This window comes from Hyaena hyaena, unplaced genomic scaffold (genome assembly GCF_003009895.1).
Source record: "Hyaena hyaena isolate Hyena2069 unplaced genomic scaffold, ASM300989v1 scaffold_253, whole genome shotgun sequence".
Taxonomy (NCBI): domain Eukaryota; kingdom Metazoa; phylum Chordata; class Mammalia; order Carnivora; family Hyaenidae; genus Hyaena; species Hyaena hyaena.
Genome location: NW_024080887.1, coordinates 766,464 through 786,905, shown reverse-complemented (window position 1 = coordinate 786,905; position 20,442 = coordinate 766,464). Strand labels below are relative to the sequence as shown.

General features: G+C 36.6%; 1 protein-coding gene across 2 annotated transcripts in view; it reads right to left on the bottom strand.

Moving 5' to 3' along the window:
- Positions 1–9,796: 9,796 nt before the first annotated feature.
- Positions 9,797–20,442, bottom strand: part of UBLCP1 (ubiquitin like domain containing CTD phosphatase 1) — a 20,975-nt gene continuing 10,329 nt past the window's right edge. For both annotated transcript variants that reach the window (XM_039245361.1, XM_039245362.1), the window contains exons 9-11: positions 17,497–17,613; positions 13,231–13,358; positions 9,797–10,893 (exon numbers count right to left, since the gene is read on the bottom strand). In XM_039245361.1, coding sequence (XP_039101292.1) covers positions 10,866–10,893; positions 13,231–13,358; positions 17,497–17,613 — 273 coding nt within the window. In that variant the 3' untranslated portion in view covers positions 9,797–10,865. The remainder of the gene's footprint in view (positions 10,894–13,230; positions 13,359–17,496; positions 17,614–20,442) is intronic.

Sequence of the window (20,442 nt, the reverse complement as noted above, 5' to 3'; positions counted from 1 at the left end):
TATGATTTTTCCTTCTTTTTTAGAGGTGGCCCACCTGTTGTTCTCCTTGGTCCCCAGAACTTGACTACCTTCCTATCTTTGGATCTGACCTCGCCTCACCCTCCTTATTATATTAGTTCTTCTTATAATATATACCCTATATTGGAGTTATTTAATGCCTATAATGTTTAATGGACTGTAAGGTTCATGAAGGAAGGGACCATATCTATCTTATCCACCCAGAACTTAATATAATATTTGATACATAATAGGTTCTCAATAAATGGTTGAATAACTTTTTCCTATAGCAACACACAAGTGCACAGAATACATGTACTGCAGCTTTGCTGGCAATAATACTAAATGATTCAAACTAAGTGATCATCAATAGGGAAAGAGTAAAGTGATTTAGAGTAATTAGAGCACCTTTGTAATATGGAATAATGTGCCTTAGCAAACTACCAGAGAAATAAAATATATCTTAAAATTTATTTAAAAGTCAAATTGGATATTATTCCTTAATTATGTCCCACCTTAGATAATCAATGTCTTTGCATTCTTCCCCATATCACAAAGAGAACTGGTTTGATGCTACCCTTTGAAAGACTCAAGTTCAAAACTTGAAATTTTCTGTACCCTAAGGAATTCTTACAGGGGTTGCATGATTTAGGAAGTTGAAAGTATTTATTAAGATATCCACTGGTTATCACCAATGATTATGACCATCATCATCACTGAAAATTTACTGAATCCTTACTATGTGCCAGGCACCATGCAAACACTTGGTAAGTGTTATTCATTTTGAATCTAATCACCTTGTGAAGTAAGTATTTTCATACCAATTTTACAGATTAGGCTCAGGGATTGTGAGAAAGAAACCATAAACTAACCCTCAATGATTCTACCTCCTGGTGCTCACACCTTTTTGTAATCCCCTCTCCTAAGTGTGGGAGGGATTTGTCACTTGATTCTAACAGAATATGGTAGATGTGATAGGATGTCACTCCCATGATTACTATACTATGTAAGACTAGCAGACTGGAGTCAGAGACTCGCTCTCCCCCCCCCCCCCACCTTGAGACTTGGATGAGGTAAGTAGCCATATTGGAGAAGTAATGTGGGAAGGAATTATGGGAAGCCTCTAGAACGTGAGGGCAAATGACAGCCACTAAAAAGAAGGGGGACTTCAGTCATATAATCAGCCGCATAGCCTCAAGGAAGTGAATTCTGCCGACAACCTGAATGAGCAAATTCTTCCCCAGGCAAACTTCTAGATGAAAACCAGACTGGTCCATACCTCCATGCAGTCTTGTGAGACCCTGAACAGAGGATCCAATTAAGCTGTGCTCAGACTCCTCGCTGTGAAAATCGTTGACATAATAAACGCATGCTGTTTTAAACCACTAGGCTTGTGGTAATTTGTGATGCGCAATAGAAAACAAATGCAAGGAGGTTACATTTCTAATCCTCAATCGTCCCGAAGTTGTGGGACTGGCTGTCTGACCCAGGCCTGTTGACTTACAAGTGCAGGTTTTGGGGGCGGAGGGAGACACATACCCTGCTTTGGCTGCCCCCAAGTGGTGCTTTCAGTATTGTGTGAGCTCCCAGCCTGACTCCAAAACACGACTTGTTTGAGTTCCTCTAATCACTTAAACGAAAGGATCATCCCTGACCTGGATCACCTAAGGGATGGAACTATCTTTTCACGTATGCTGAAGCTGCCTGATGCAGCCACAATAATATGGGTCCGTCTTGGGCCCTATTCAAGAAATATCATAGATCAGTGGCCCTGGAAGGACTTCCTCAACATGTGGGTTCTGATGAACATAGACCGCACCTCACCGTGGGGCTGGAAGTATAGATGCTTAGTTAGTTACTCAGTGAGCTGAATGGCATCAGGCAAATAGCAGCATTTTGCTTTCAATGATTTGCTGTTCAGTGGCATCAGTATAATACCTATTAGTGTCCTATTAATCAGAATGGGCAATCATCTAGTATTGAGCTCCCAGAATGCCCTGAGAATATCAATGTATGAGAAATAATTATGGCATTAGATATGGTGCTGTGCACTTCTATTTTGTCTGGTGAAGGCATTTGTAAACCACATCAATTTACTACTACACTGAAGGCAAAATGTTATCTAAGAGATGGATGAAAATATCTCTCGTATATTATGGAGACCTAAAACTATAGTAGTTCACTCATCCAACATCGTCATATCAGTAACCATAACTTACAAATTTCTTCTTTACAAGAAGCTCTCATAAAAATGTTTTCTTTATTTACTATATCCTCCTATTAAGGTGGATGGAGAAAATCAATACAGGAATTGATTCTTCTGCAGGGAAGCAAAATGAAAAGGGAAATAAATACATGTATTATATTTTGTCATGAGTCTTGTTACAGTTGGAAGCATTTAAAGAACCAAATGTTAAAAATAATGACATTGAGTAAGTATGGCTTGTTTATTTACACATTTATTAGCTTAACTCTTATTTGTCACATATCTACCAAGTTCAGAAGCTTACTGTGTACTTGCAAAGAATACAAAAGTAATAGAAATATGATCTCTGTTTCTAGAAGCTTTCAATTACATGGGTCTAAAATAACCACTCTGGCTAATTCATTCAAGCACAAAGAGCCACTGAGACATGTCTGACCATTCTTCCAGAGATATTCCATCAGTACACGTGGACACACAGAAAAGCCTGGAAGTAAGTACATCACAATGTCAACCATGGTTACCCCTAGATGATGAGATCACATGTAACTTTTTAAAAGTATTTGTATTTCTTAAGTAAATAAAAATACTCTTTAAAAATGAAAAGAGGGGCGCCTGGGTGGCTTAGTCGGTTAAGCGTCCGACTTTCACTTAGGTCATGATCTCGCGGTTCGTGGGTTCGAGCCCCGCGTCGGGCTCTGTGCTGACTGCCAGCTCAGAGCCTGGAGCCTGTTTCAGTCTGTGACTCCCTCTCTCTCTGACCCTCCCCTGCTCACGCTGTCTCTCTCTCTCTCTCTCCTAGAAATAAATAAAAAACATTAAAAAAAAAAATGAAAAGAGAAGTTCTTTCAAACCATTAGGACTAACATTAACTAAACAGATCCACCAAGTCCACCAAAACAATAATGCACGCTCATTCTTCTTTTAGCAAAGAGCTATTTAGGAGTAAATAAAGAATATTCACAGATTTTTAAAAAAAATTATGTCTTCTTAAAACTGAGTAATATCGACAAAAGTGCTTAAGTGTCCCGTCATTATTTTATTCTCAGTAGAAGTTCAAGCTTAGTTTATCATTTTGTTTTTGCTTTGACTAAAATTTCAAAGCTTTTGTAGCAGTGCATGCTATGAAAGATCTGATTGTAACACAACACCTTTGAATCACTTTGCATGAGATAAGCCCCAGGAATACTGGAGGAAGGTGTTCCTGGGATTGAGAGTTGAGGAAACATCTGGCAGCAGAATTCAGCCACAGATTTAGGGCACACATTGTAGCCTCGTTAGACTTTGGGGAGGAAGTGATTATATTGAGCACAAAGGCAAAATACTGCTTAAATAACTTTTTCTGTTGCCTGTGTATGAAATAGCTAGAAGGATGTTCTACACTACTACAACACCCCCCAGAGAAAAGAAGAGGGGTCTTTGATCTTTCTCCCTAATTGCTCCCCTCCACACTGTCATGGCCATGCATGCTCATGCTGGAAACTTCACCACGTGTCCAGCCTCTGGACAGCAAGGTCGGCTGGAATCCCTGAGGGCTTTTCCACGGTGGGTGTAGGTGGAAGGAGAAGGGTTCATATGTTGAGTTCTCTATTTTTCAAATTAAATACCTTGGCAAGTGGTGAAGCCCAGAGGGCTGAGTTTGCCATGCCCAGTCCTACAGCTGCTGGCTCCGGAGGGCAGGGATCACATCAGCCTTACTTACCACTAAAGATCTGGCACCTCAGATAGTACCTAGCACATCACAGGGGCTCAGTAGGTAATTCAAGCATTTAATTTTTTTTTTTTTTTAGTTTTTATTTATTTTGAGATAGAGAGTGAGCAGGGGAGGGGTAGAGAGAGAGGGAGAGAGAGAATCCCAAGCAGGCTCCGTGCTATCAGGGCAGAGCCCGATGTGGGGCTTGAATCACGAATTGTTCGTGACCTGAGCCAAAACCGAGAGTTGGACGCTTAACCAAATGAGCCACCCGGGAGCCCCGATAGGTAGTTCAGAAGTGATGCAGTGAAGGAGTGAAGGAATGCAAACTTTCCCTTGGTCACTTTTAAAACCTCCCATCTGGAATAATAACAGTAACCTCCTGACTGATCTCGTCCTTTCTACTTTCGATCCTCTATAATCCATTCTCCACACAAGAGCCAGTATGATCTTCTTAAAAACAAATAAGGTTCTAAAATTAGATCATGGTGATGGCTGAACAAATCTGTAAACATATTAAAACCATTGAATTGCACACTTCAAATGGGTGAATTTTAGAGTGTGTAAATTTTGTCTCAGTAAGGCTATTAAAAACAATTGTCGTTCCCCTACTTAAAAATCCTCCACTGGCTCTCCCCATTTCACTTAGAACTCACCAGGTTACTTACTGTGACCTGCAAAATCCTATCCCATAGGCTCTGCCCGTGTCTCCATCCTCATCTCCCACCAGCGACCACTTACCTCCCACCAATCCCAGAACCTCCCTATCTTCTTCTTGCCTTAAGGTCTTGCACATCCTCCTTAGCTCTGCCGCCACTGCTCTTCTCCATAATATTCTGAGTGATGCCTCTTACTCGGGTCTTCCCACTCTGGTCTATGCCCTTGCCAATCACCACCCTTCAATTCCACCTTCTATCATACTACATTTTCAAAGCACTTCTTAGTCTTCAAAAATTATCACGTTGCTTTTTTCTTTATTGTTTCCTTTACTCAAACATAAATTCTGTGAGGGAAGAGAATCTTCTTGTGTTTACCTCTGAAGAACAATGCCTGAGACACGGAGGACTAACAAATGTACGTTAAATGTTGACTGCCTGTTTCCTGCATAGGCAGTTTATTCTGCCAAGCCTACCGGGGAAAAATTAGTATCTACCTGAGTATATCTTTACAACAAAACACACACACACACACACACACACACACACACACAAATATATATATATAAAGAAAAAGTTCTCATTGCTTTGGAGTAATTTTTAATTTTTTACATGCATAGCAAAATTAGCTAACGTCTGTCTGGGAACAGCATCTCCAAAGTTAAAAGATTAAAATAATGTTAATATTCCACTATACAAAGATGTATTATAATGCTGCTAAAGTCTTAAACATATGTACTTTGGATGGTTAATAGTGGAGTCGGCAGGCCTTCCAGTCCAGACCATTACTAAAAGCATGCTTACAAAACACCTAGATCGTAAGAAGCACATCTTCATTTTACTTTCCTTGGCTGTTTAGAACTCTCAGAAAGCCAAGGTAATATTTGTAAAACATGTACGTAATTACAGAAAGCTTTCCTTTTAACACTACACTCTAATTATAATTTCAAGAATGATATAGCTCAATCATAGCCACACCCTCGGAACCACTTTTAATAACATCTAACATTCACAAAGCTTTCGTTGCTTCAAAGTATTTCCAGATGAATTGTCTCATGTGATCTTTGCAACAGCCTTTGGGAGAGAGAAGTGTTATTATTAGTTCTTTTTTGAAGAGGAAAGAAAAGTTCAAAGGGTTAGAGAGACTTGTGTAAGGTCCCACTGTTAGTAAGGCGGGATTCTAGCCAAGTGTCAATCCTGACAAATCTCTTGCCTTTTTTTCTAAGGTCTCATTTGGGAAACCATAACTGTTCCTACATATTATGCAACAAGAAGTGATAGCAATCAAAAGTGCTCCAGGGAATTAATAGCTAATAATTGGATTAAGAGGGATTTGTATTCAATTAAAATGGTTTACTTCATTTTAATAATCTGTATGTTCCAAACGAGAGTTTGGCCTCTTGTGTCACAGATTACACACATACACATCTAACATATTGACTAATAGAAATATCACTAATGCTTAAGCAATCTGGCTTTTATATTTTTATGATTATGTTGCCACTGCTTATAAATGGTCTTACAAACCCTCGGTTGAACTTTTAAAGGTTTTCACAAGGAAATCAGGTTTCAATAAGTAACACTGTATCAGGAAATCACTTTTTAGCAGCATTTAAGAAGTGCTTGCTTACTTCTAGAGTTTTAAAAAAAATCTTTAGTGTTAGAGATTTGTAAGATTTTATATTCTACGTGGAACCTCATTGACATTAGGTAATTGATAGCCTTTTTTAACCCCACAGGATGTCTGATATTTCTCTTCTAGTTCTTATCATGAATTAATTTCTCATAAGTCTTTGATAAATCTGTCAAGCTCATCTTTAAGGATTTTCTTCTTAAGCTCTGAATATTTATCATTCCCATCAAAACTGACACAGCCTCTCCAAAGCAATTCCAAAGACTACTATAACCTTACATAAATACTTAAGTGTTTAATCTCTATAGACACCTCTTGAGATGCTATTCTAGTTAGTAAGAATAGTTTGATGTATAAATACCTTAGGAGAAACTGTAACAATTTTCCATTGAAAGTTCTGTTCATTACTTGGAATGAGAAAAATCCTCAACCAGTTTATTCACTATTCACATTTTATGATTATTCTTGGCAACCAACTGTCATGTAGAAACCAAGCTATCAACTAAGTAATTTGCATTTTCTTTTTTTTTTTTTGCATTATCATTCTTTCCCAGTCCTTCTCCCTGCAGAGCTCCACCTCCTCCACAAAACTGACAATCATTTTACTTTCTGTGAATAAAGAACATCTCAGTTGCTCACCGTAATGACCTGTTTAACTATTCTTTGCTATTAAAACGAAGTAACTCCTGTATGTATCATTAGTCCAATAACTAATCTTCATAAAGGATCTAAGAGGCTACTAGATCTCAGACAGCTCTCTCTGAATCAAAGGTTTCATGATGTTCTGCAGTTTTTAGATTACATATATCTTATCAAGAATCAATCGCTTCAAAGTTTGGAACGTCTCTGTCATAAAACTAACTTGCTGTTTCATCAGCATATGTATGTGGATTAAGTCATCTCCTGGTTCTGTTGTGTGCGCCACATACATGGAGATTGAGAAATAAGTATGTTCAATAAGTTATGAGATGCAGAAGACAAAGTAAAAGTCTAATACTCTACGAATGTATTAATCACACAAACATGTGATCTCAGTAAGCTGACAAGAACAATGTTCTCCCAGAATTGCTAAATTTAGCATACTGCCTAATAAACTTTGGTTTGGGCACCACCTAACGGCAGAAAATGTTTTTTAAAAATCCTGCTTTGCAGACGACGCGATACTCTACATAGAAAACCCGACAGACTCTACCAGAAGCCTACTAGAGCTGATCTATGAATTCAGCAAAGTTAAAGGATACAAAATCAACATAGAGAAGTTGGTTGCATTTTTATACAATTAAGCAACAGAAAGAGAAATCAAGAAATTTATACCATTCACAATTGCACAAAATAAACCATAAGATACCTAGGAATAAACCTAACCAAAGATAGAAGAGATCTGTATGATGAAAACTATAGAAAACTTATGAAGGAAATTGAAGAAGACACAAAGAAATGGAAAAACATTCCATGCTCATGGATTGGAAGAATAAATATTGTTAATATGTCATTACTACCCAAAGCAATCTACACATTCAATGCAATCCTAATCAAAATTGCACCAACATTCTTCTCAAAGCTAGAACAAACTATCCTAAAATTTGTATGGAACCACAAAAGACCCCAAATAGCCAAAGTAATATTGAAGGAGAAAACCAAAACGGGAGGCATCACCATCCCAGACTTTAACCTCTACTACAAAGCTGTCATCATCAAGACAGTATGGTATTTGCACAAAAACAGACACATAGACCAATGGAATAGAGAACTCAGATTTGCACCCAAAAGTGTACAGCCAACTAATCTTTGACAAATCAGGAAAGAGTATCCAATGGCAAAAAGACAGCCTCTTTAACAGATGGTGCAGGGAGAACTGGACAGCAACATGCAGAAGAATGAAACTCGATCATTTTCTCACACCATAACAAAAATAAACTCAAAATGGGTAAAGGACCTGAACGTGAGACAGGAAACCGTCAAAATCCTAGAGAAGAAAGCAGGAAACAACCTCCTTGACCCCAACCGCAGCAATTTCTTACTTGACACATCCCCAAAGGCAAGGGAATCAAGAGCAAAACCGAGCTATTGGAACCTCATCAAGATTAAAAGCTTCTGCCCGGCAAAGGAAACAATCCACAAAACTAATAGGCAACCGACGGTATGGAAAAAGATAGTTGTAATGACATATTAAAGGACTAGTATCCAAAATCTATAAGGAACTCACCAAGCTCCACACCCAAAAAACAAACAATCCATTGAAGAGAGGGGCAGAAGATATGAACAGACACTTCTCCAAAGAGGACATCCAGATGGCCAAGAGACACATGAAACGATGCTCAGCATCCCCCCTCATCAGGGAAATACAAATCAAAACCACACTGAGATACCACCTCATGCCAGTCAGAGTGGTTAAAATGAGCAAATCAGAGGACTCTAGATGCTGGTGAGGATGTGGAGAAACGGGCACCCTCCTACATTGTTGGTGGGAATGTCAACTGGTGCAGCCCCTCCGGCAAACAGTGCGGCGATTCCTCAAAAAATTAACAATAGAACTCCCCTATGACCCAGCAATAGCACTGCTAGGAATTTGCCCAAGGGGTACAGGAGTGCTGATGCATAGGGGCACATGTCCCCCAATGTTCATAGCAGCACTCTCCACAATAGCCAAAACATGGAAAGAGCCTAAGTGTCCATCAACAGATGAATGGATCAAGATGCGGTTTATCTATACAATGGAATACTCCATGGCAATGAGAAAGAATGAAATCTGGCCATTTGTAGCAACATGGATGGAACTTTAAGGTGTTATGCTGAGGGAAGAAGTCAGGCAGAGCAGGACAAATACCGTATCTTTGCACGTATAGGAGGATTAGGAGGAACTTAACGGAGAACTGTTGGGGAGAAGAAGCGGGGAAATAAAGGGGGAGAGGGAGGGAGGCAAACCATAAGAGACTCTTGAATGCCAAGAACAAACTGAGGGCAGATGGGGTGGGGGGAGGGGAAGGGGGGTGATGGTCATGGAGGAGGGCACTTGTGGGGATGAGCACTGGGTGTTATATGGAAACCAACTTGACAATAAACTATTTTAAAAAATCCTGCTTTGCTTTCTGAGGCTTACTCATTTTTGTATTTTATATTGAATTAGAAAACATCTGCTCTTCCGAACTAAACAGCTTTAAGTGTTCAGTTTTCCGAAGAGGATTTAAGCCCTTTCCACACCTACTTTGGAACAGTAAACCACCTTTTACAATGGGAAAATGCTCCAGTGAAGTGAATATTCCTAAAACTTCTACTCCATCCCTAAATGTTTAAATTTAACCTCATAATTTAGAAAGATGTTTTTAATTGAATTTAGTTAAGAGTTCCCAAGCACTTCTACACTATATATTTTTTATAATAACCTGTCACAAAAACAGCTTATCTCCCTGAATACAGGGTACTTCCTAGAATTAGGTAACGTAACATATCTAATTAGCTGCTAAAACCAATTCTGAATGCATGAATAGTGATATACACACTTATAAACCATACATGTTTAGTTTTTTTCTGAAAGGTCCTTGCCTGAACCTAATGTTTCATTTTGTGATTCCAGAAAGAGGCGAAATATTTGGGGTAGAAAAGACCAAAACCAATGTTTTAAGAAAAAGTATTTATTATTTACACCACTGAAATAGTCCCGTAAGAACAATATACACCATGTTTATTTGAAAGGACTAGATTCCTTTCAAATACAAGAACTGTATAAAGCAATACTGTCAACACAAACAGTGGTCACATTATATATCTGCGGGCTTAAGCATTGCAAATAATTTTTTTTTAACCTTATGGCTAAATATTTTCACTGAAACATAGTGTTTGCACTTAAGACAATATAGAGCTGGAACAGAACAAAAACTTTTTGTTCATGCTTTTTAGGGCTGAGCCAGTGACATGTCCACTTAAAAATGTATTGCCTTTAATTGTTTTTATGATTAGGCAGGTTTTAGGCAGAAGTGCCTTTACTTAGCCACCAAAAAAAGGAAGACATTTTTGTTCCTTAGTTTTACTCTTCAGTCTTATGTTTCCTATTTCTCATACTATGAGACATACTTGTATCACAGCTGACGTTTTCCAGTTTTACTCAAAGAACACAGACACACATACAGACCAAACTGAGACAGATCAAAATGTAGAGATGTAAATAGTGCACAGGAAGAAGAGAATTGTGTCTACAACAAAGGAATAAAAAAACTCTTGGTGATTTTAAGCATACCAAACTAGGTTCCTTAAGCAAAAACTTTTTTGGGGGGGAGTTTTAAAGGGAAAAGCAGTAGCTTCAAGATGGGTTTGGTCTTAGATTTAGTCAAACAACACAGTGAGACAAAAACACAAGACATAACTGGTTTCCAAAGCCACAAAATGACACCGTTGAGAATACATTTTTGTACATTTTTTGTGTGTGTGTGGGGAAAAAACTCAGTACTCAATGCCGGAGAAAATATTTTTCAAGAGTAACAGTATATTCATATAGGAGAAAAGGATTTTTTAAGCGTATTGCTATGATCTTCAAAAAATATAAAATTAAATTTACAAAACTGGAAGACCAAGTATAAGCAGTCTGATATTCGCTGCAGTGTCCAGCACTATTATAATGATTTCTAGCAGAAAAGCAAGAAGTTCGTGATCTCAAGTATCCTCGGTAACTGCCCATGTAACTTGTAACTACTGTCCTTGCTTCTTTGACAGATACCTGCAAGAAATAAAATAAATATGTCTAAGCTGTATCATGATAAATTCACAATAACAATCTAACTCTCCTCCCAAAGGAAACAGATTTTAATAACAAAACATTTCCAGATGTTAATGTTAATGTAATAACTAATACCTATTACTGACTGTTTATGTGCCAACCACTGGTTTTTTGTTTTTGTTTTTTTGAGAGAGAGAGAAACAATGAGCAGGGAAGAGACAGAGAGAGAGAGGGAGAGAGAATCCCAAGCAAGCTCCAGCTGTCAGCTCAGAGCCTGACTCAGAGCTTGATCCCATGAACCATGAGATCATGACCTGAGGCAAAATCAAGAGGTGGACACTTAACCCACTGAGCCACCCACGTGCCCTTCCCCCCACTGTTTTAAGTACAGGTATTAATTCATTTAGTCCTCACAACAGCTCTATGAAGAGCTTTCTTTTATCTTCTTATTGTTTGTTTTGAGAGACAGAGAGATAGGAAGCACAAGCAGGGGAGGGGCAGAGAGAAAGGGAGAGAATCCCACACAGGTTCTGCACTGTTAGTACAGAGCCCAATGCAGGGCTCGAACGCACGCACTATGAGATCACGACCTGAGCCAAAACCAAGTGTTGGACACTTAACTGAACCACCCAGGAACACAGGAATAGCTTTCTTTTAGAATTATTCTTATTTCACAGGCATGAAGAGGGTAAGCAATTTACCCAAGTTCAATGAGCTAGAAAGTGGCAGAGCTCAGACTCAAAACAAGGTTCTGGAGACTGCAATCTCTCCCTTCATACTGCCTGACTTCCTAATGTGAAAGTGATGTATTAACTAATATTGCAATTTCCACAAAAAATTTCTCATTCATTTAAAGACTTTTTTTTCATGGGTAATGACTATGGGCCACAGATGCTATAAGACTCTGATCAAGAGTGTAAAGATGCAAAGATGTTAATAATAAGTAATTAATTTTTCCTCATATTATTTTATAGGAATCTACCACTAAATTCAAATTTTTACCTCTATTTCTCAAATATATAAATTACTACATTCAGTAGTATGGGGTGGGAAAGAGTTCTTAAAATCAGAAGACCTGGACAACTTTTTGTTTTTTTAGCTCTTTGTTTATTTTTGAGAGGGAGAGGGAGAAGGGGAGGGACGGAGGGGCAGAGAGGGCAGGAGAGAGACGGCCCGAAGTGGGCTCTGTACTGCAGCAGCAAGCCTGTTGTGAGGCGCAGACTCATGAACCATGAGATCATGACCTGAGCTGAAGTCAGACACCTAACTAACTGAGACACACACGTGACCCAAGAAAAGTTTTAATGGTGCAAAACTTGCTCACTTTGTAGCATTTACTATCTCCATTCTTTAGTTACATCATCTGTAATTTGGAGATGAGGATAAAATTGCCTGCTTTGTCTTCCTAATAGGATTATGAATGAGAATCATCTAATAAAAAGCTATATGTCAGCATGGAGCCCAAGGCAGGGCTAAAACTCATGGACCATGAGATCATGACCCGAGCCAAATCCAAGAGTTGGATACAACTAACTGAGCCACCCAAGTACCCCAGAAGAGCTTTCTTTTAGAATTTATTCCTAATTACCCTATTTTAGCCTAATTGTTGCTATTACCTGAGCAGTTTCTTTTGTTGCTGTATTTATTAATGCAATCAGATCTTTAAATGATCTAATTCCAAAAAATTACTTACAGTACATTATAATCCTGTCCACTTCTCCAGAAGTTTTCCCTGCTTCAAAATCTTGATGTTTAAATGCAGTCTAAATGTAGATTTGTGCAAATGTTTGTGCTTAGAAGAAAGGCTAGAAGACTACTACACATTAAGATGGTAACTATGGTTCTCTTTAGAAAAGAAAATCATTATGTAATTGTTTTTCTACTGGATTAAAGTTTTCAAATTTTTCTGCTATACAAGAGAGGTTACTTGTAGAGTGATTTTTAACAAAAAAAATTTTTTTTAATGTGTTTTATTTTATCCTGACTTTATTTTACATATAAGAACAGGGGACTACATTCTGTATGACTCATAAAAGGGTGACCTATCTAGTGTCACAGGGAAATTTACAAGTAGCATTACAAATGCGTATCAGTCTCAAATCCTCTCTCCTAGAAAGGATTAAAAATCCTAAGAGATGTGAGTTTATGAACAAGTTAGAGGTTAAGATGAAAAAAAAAAAATACTTTCAAGGGAGATATCACTCACTGGATTAGAAAATAGTTTTAGAATTCACGCACTTCAAATAAAAATTCAGAATTATGTGTATGCCATGGACACCGGATAGTTTTTTCATTCATTAATGCAAGGAGGAAATGGGATGAGCAATTAGCACTTACCTTTCCCAATATTTGTGATTTAGGTCCAAAAAGTCATCTAATTTTGCTATTTCCTTGAGGTACTGAGTTAATTTTAAAAGTTCCTTGTCTTTATCTCGATTTAGGTGTGCTTTCATAAAAGGTCTTATCTGTTAAGAAACAAACATCCAACACTTTACATTGCAGTAAGGAAACTAGCACATCTACACTATCCTCTCATTCGGATTCAGTTAATGAGATTAAAATATGACTAAAGGTGTCGGTACTGAAAAGGACTTTTGCACTATCTCAGTGCAATAAACTGACAGTCATGCTATAATGTTCCTAATGCAGTTAAGAGCTCTTCCACCTCATTCACCTTACTTTACGTTTTCAGTCTGAACCTGACTGACAGCACCAGCTCTCTTGTAGCACTTGAACTCCACACAGCTTCTCTACTTTGCAAAACTGTAGACTTTTGCCTCTTCTATCAAACCCAGCTGCTTCTAACCAATTAAATAACTTAATTCATGCCACCTAATTTATGTTAATCCAAATACAAGCTTGATCTAACAGGGGAGTGAAATAAATTTTAACAATGATGATTTTCATTTCAGTGTTTTTGCTATAAATTTTTATATAGCTATTATACATTTATATAACATGTTTTCTCTTATTTTATCACAAATATTTTTATTATTAAAGTCTCTATAAAAATATTTTAACTACACAAGAGTTTTCCCATAAAAAGTCATACTTTCCAGATTTTTAAGGTTGGTATATTTTATGATGAAAAGCATTCATTTCAAAAGCATAAAAGTCAGGATGGTAGATAGGGTAGAGAATTGTAATTAGTAAGAGATATTAATACCTTGACTTGGTGGTAATTACATGTGTTATCTTTATATCTATTTGTTAAATTATAAATTTTATGCACTTTTCTTTGTCACAGTTCCAATAAAGGGTTTTGTCTTTTTAGACATCAACTCAAGTATCTTTATAAAACCCAAGACAACCTTTCAAAAATTTTTAATTAAATTTGATGAAATGGTATGTCTGAGATTTGCTTTAATTACAGAGAGGGAAGTAGGCTGGGTACAAAGCAAATATAATCATCTATGAATTAATAAGTTGTTTAAACTGAACGATGCAAACACAGAAGTTCCTTATATAATTCTATATAGTTCTATTTATATTTGGATTTTTCCATTTTATAAAAAATAGTTTTTAAAAATCATATTCCTAAAACACACATATAAAGAGAACTAAATAAATCATACTTAGTAAAGTATTAATATATCCTTATCATGATTTGGAGAAAATGTAAACTGCTTATCAGTTATTAATTTTACTTAGTAAACTGAGAAACAGATGACATTTACTTGTCACCTGTTAAATACAATGAACCCAAAGAATACCCTATCAAGAATAGGAAAGGTTTTAAACATTTTTTTATATATATTCCTATCTTCTGTTATTGGAAAGACAGAACATCAGCTTGAAATGGACAGAAGAAAATTTTTCTGTATGTTCTACTTGCATCAGAACAGCTTGGTGTTAGGACCCCCATCAGTCAGCTAGGCTTCCACAACTTTAAGGGCACCAAAAAGAGCTGTCCTAGTGAGTCTGCACAGAAGCAAGCAGTTGTAGGAGATTCTGCTTCCAAACATGTAGAGTGGGCAGTGCTGTCTCACAGCAGCAGCAATGCATGTGGGAGATCAAGAAGATTCTCTTCAAGAACCAGACCTTGCTTAATCCTTGGGGCTGGGAGTAAAGAGGCAGGATATAATGATGTGGTGAAATGAATTTCTACATAATCTTGGGCAATATTAAAATCTTTCAAAGTATTCCTTCATTCCAATAAAAAAAGACAACATGCTAACTTTTAATCTATTAATATACAATGTGCCAATGTGATTTCTACTTTAAAGTAGGAAGGGATTTCAACTAAAAGAGAAAGTACAGTTTCGGTGGCTGGTAAAGATTTACCAAGGTCCTGCTAAGTTACCTTTACTTTGTAAACATTTGGTCTTAAGCACTATTAATAACAAAGCTAAAATACTCCTATGACTCTGGATCTAACAGTTAAAGTAGTAAAGTGGAAAAAAGTCCATTATTCACCTAACTTCACTTGTTCTAGCATAATCACTTATTATTGTACCACTGCTCAAAAATGATCTCACTAGCAGGACAGGCAACATGTGTGACGACTGTAGTCTCAAACCAAAGAAACATTTTTAGGAACTTAACATGGTCTAGATTACCAGCCTTCTCTTATATCATTTCCTTGTGTAAATAACAATCTAAGTTTTCAGAGTACTGATTTATCCAGGACTAAAACTCAAGTTTTGTTTAGTTCAGTAATGTACTTATTCCTAATTCACAATGGCTTCTATATTCCACATTAAACCTTAAGATTGGCAAGCTTATAGTATTAGAAGTTTGCTATTTTAAAAATAACCTTTTTTTTGAGACTTCTATCAAGAGCATTAGGAAACCATGACAACAAAACACAGTAAGAATATTTCTCAATTTCAAAATGGCTTCTATGTCAATGTGGGGAGATTGTTAATAATTACCTTCTTAAAAGAAGTTTTCAAAAGGAGACACGTGAGAGATTAGCTGTAGAATGTTTAAAAATACCTCTCCTGAATTAAAATTTGGACAGATTGGAGGCTTTTAAATTTTTAGGAATTCTTTCAGTGATTCTACAGAGTACCTAGTTTAAAGTAATAATAATAATACTAATCTTGCTTTAAAGTAACATGAATAACTAAGTGTGTATATCATCTTTGCTTTCAGAGAGAAGCTGGGCCCAAATGTGGGCTGGGAAAATAAAGTTTCTTCTAAACACACATAAAACTAAGGATTATGTTTGTTTGTTTGTTTTAAGATAAAGCTTTCCTCAAAAATCACTCCTTGAACATCATGATTTCACTTCCTTTCCTGAGCAGGTATCAACCACTAATTTCATTTGGTTTAGATCAAATGAATCTTTACTCCAGAATTTATTTCTGTACAACACTTGAGAAAAACACTTCTCCCAAAGCCTCAAACAGATACCATTTTTAAAGAGGAACATAACCACCAATCTACCTCAAGTACTACTAGCATTTTTAATTGCTACAACTCACTACTGGGATCAGCATTCTCTCTCCAAACTGTCCTCAAACACTGAAGACTACACCCACAGTCTGTAAGGAAAGCTTCAAAAATGTACTCTCTTCAAATTTTTCTCTACTAAAGTTATCAAGAACCTGGGGCGCCTGGGTGGCTCAGTCGGTTGGGCGTCCGCCTTCAGCTCAGGTCATGATCTCATGGTTCGTGGGTTCGAGTCCCGTGTCGGGCTCTGTGCTGACAGCTCAGAGCCTGGAGCCTGCTTTGGATTCTCTGTCTTCCTCTCTCTCTGTCCCTCCCCCACTCATCCTCTGTTTCTCTCTGTCTCAATAATAAATAAACATTAAAAAATTAAAAAAATATAATAAATAAAGTTATCAAGAACCCAACTTGTGGAAAAGTTCAGGACTGAGAATAGAAATATCTTAGGGTCAGTATTGCCATTTCAGATTGAGACTCCGCTTGCATTAGTATCATACTATAGAGCTATCTTTTCCACTTTCATATCATATTAACATATGGGCAACGATAGATACCAGAAATGTAAAGTTTCAAATTTTCCTCTTACCAATTTTATGCTGCCACCAGAATTAAATGTTACCCATCATGTCTATACAAGACTGCATAGGACTTCATGCTAAGATCACTGGAATCAAGTCACTTAGATTCTAACTCAAATTCTGTCATTCACCAGTTACATACATGATTTTGGGCAAGTTACAGATTTTCTGATCCTCAGATTGTTTATATAAAGTTAAGAAGGCAGACAAAATGACAGAGATTCCTAGCTCTGGCGTTTTATAACTCTAGGATCTCTACTTTCCCTGTATGAATTTTCAAAACCCTTAGTTTCAGTTTAAACAGGAAAAAATAAACTTTTACTGCCAGCTTTCCAGTTAACCAGAACATCAGAAATTCTAAGATTTGTATCGCTAATAAAATGATGCTAAAAGTCAACAACAGCCCACGTTGCTCCACGCAGCTCATTAAAAACACCTAGATGAATTGGCCAACCAAGATACCAATGTGGGAGACAGAATGTTGAACTGTGTATGAATTTTTCTAACTATGTAAGCTTTCTTGTCTGTGACCATAATACAAGACTTCCGAAAATCTATGAAATTCAACAGTGATAAAGTTCTACCACAAATTCCAGATTACGTAAGCATAGCAAGTAAAATTATGTCTTACCTTTAATCCATTCTGTGGGTTCATTAGAAAATTTCTTCCAATGTCATCAAACATAATGGTGTTTTTTTTGCTGTAAAACTCCGAAAACTTTCCCCATATAACACCAAGAGGCTTTACCTTAGAATAAAAGTTTAGATTTAACTCAATTTTATGAACAGTTCATCCTTTCTTAAAAGCAGAGATACCCTCAAAATGCCCTGCAGAACTGCATCAGAGTGCTCCTTTCTTCCTGTAGGACACGGATGGCTGGCTGTGTGAACAGATCCAGCTGAGATACAACACATTTTAAAACACAATGGATCTCACAATGTTAACATCTGAAAGGTCTGTTCATGTCTACCTGATTAAACTCATTATAAGACTTTCTGTAATTTTAACGTGAAGTTTGGAAGTCAAAGGAGGAGTAATTATTTAAAAAGAATACAAAGTGGTTAATTGTCTACTGAGTAGTCACATGACTTATTGAGCTAATACATTCCCCTCAGAGCCTAAGTGTCAAATGGGGTCTTTTTTCAAAATTAGAAAACCTTAATAACAAACAATGTACCTGGTTCTATTAAGAACTTAAATACTCCGTAGAGGAAAGAAAATTGATTCAGCCTTTAATTTAGTGGCACAGGAGCACAACTTCTAGGACAACTGGTTAACTTCAAAAGCACTATCATTTGTAATCTCTTGCTTTTATTTCTGAGTCTTTTTTTTTTTTTTTTTTCTTAGAGAAAGACAGAAAAAGAGCACATGAGTGGGGGAGAGGGGCAGAGGGAGAGAGATCATCTTAAGCAGGTTTTATGCTCAGCACGGAACCTGACATGAGGCTTGATCCTACAATTCTGGGATCATGACCTAAGCCAAAATCAAGAGCCAAATGCTCAAGCAACTGAACCACCCAAGCATCCCTCGGTCTGAGTTCTTTTTTTTTAAAGTTTATTTATTTATTTATTTTGAGAGAGACAGAGACAGCGTGAGTAGGGGAGGGGCAGAGAGAGCAGGATAGAGAAAGAATCCCAAGCAGGTTCTGTCTGCCATGTCAGCGGGGAGCCCAATGCTGGGCTCAAACTCAAAAAACGTGAGATCATGACCTGAGCCGAAACCAAGAGTCAGATGCTTAACCAACTGAGCCCCTAGTTCTGAGTTCTTAAAATAAGTCTTCAAAAAGATAATTCCTTATACATTCCTATCTGTTGGTACTTGCATAAATTCTCTATAAGACCACACAATAACAGTAGGAAGAAAAGACTAAGTGGCTAGAGGGCCAGGTGGGAGGAGGACTTTTCATTACATACTTATTTTTTTAGTTTTAAATCATATGAATTTATTTTGCACATTCAGAAAATTTTTTAAATAAACTATTTTTTACAAGTATTTTTTGAAGACAGGAGTCTCATTTATGGTAACATGAGATTCTATGATAATAATTATAATTATATGAGATTAAATGGTAATAAATAGATGACAAAAGTTGTCATTTAAAAATATTTTTTCTCTTTCTAGAACATATTTTAATATGGAGAAAGCCTTTATTCTTCTAGTGTCTTAACTACTGCAAAGAATGTTCTTATACTTTATTATTTAAAATACTTTAATTTTAAATAATTTTTAAAATTAAAAATTAATTTTTACTACTTGTTTACTATTGAAACAAACGCCCCAAATACTTCAAGACAAAGATGCAACTGACCCAATAAGCCAGATTCTTCATATTCTTGGCTAACAAAAGCCTCAAGAGGACCAGAGCTTTAGTTGATGACACCCAAGTTTAGAAATCCTGCATCCTCTTAAATACTGCTGTTACATTCTAATTACGTCATGTACACTCTGTTCCCGAAAACATGGACTATTTATTCTCAATTAGAGAGATAATACTGCTGATAGGAAAAAACTGTGAAAACACAGAAAAGCACACTGGAACATTTAAAATCATCTGCAATCCTATCATTGCCAAGAATAATAATTAGCTATTCTGACAATACTGTATTTATATTTACCTCCAGTCTTTTTTATAAACTTCAACAGCTTTTGAGTTCACAGATGTTTTGTTAAGGGAAAACCTGAACAGAATAAAGGTTTTAAAAACTATTTCTAACAGTCTGCAAATACTGTCCTCTAAAGTACTTCTTTCACTTTAATGATGTATCATGAAAAATTTTTCATTCACTAAATATTCTATTACATCATTCCATTACATGGATGAACAAAAATTTTTATATCCAATTCCCTACTATTGGATATTGAGGATTTATTAACTTCTTCTTGAAGTATAATTAATGTAAAATGTTTTATTAGTTTCAAATGTACAACGCAGTGATTCAATAACTCTACACACAACTTAGTGATCAAGACGGTGCAATCACCATCTATCACCATACAACGTTATTACAACATTATTGACTATATTCCCTATGCTGTACTTTTCATCTCTATGACGTATTTATTTCATAACTGGAAGTTTGTACCTTTTAATCTCCTTCATCTATTTTACCCATCTCCTCACCTACCTCCCTTCTGGCAACAACCAGGTTTATTTTTATTTCTCTAATTTTTCACTATTATAAACACTACTATGTTTAACACTTCCCAAACTATTTTTAGTGTTTAGATTTTATAAATGTACTACTTTAGTACGTAATAATGTTTTTCCCTTGATGTATGAAGTATTTCCTTTACTGAATAAATCTCCATGCACTTAAATAAATCTATGTATGATTTCAATACAGTTCCCACTAGGCTTTCCAAACTAGTTTGCTAATAGTTCTCCCCAATTCCTACTAGTTCGTGACCATGTCTCCTCATCTCCAACAGTGCCTTCCACAATACATTCTAGTAGGAGTTCAATAATAGGACTGGTTACTTGATGAGTAAACAAAGAACTCTAATCTTTTTAGCCCAACCTTTTTCTCTGACAGTTCTTGTTGCTGCTCTTCTCTAGGACTACAGATACATCATACC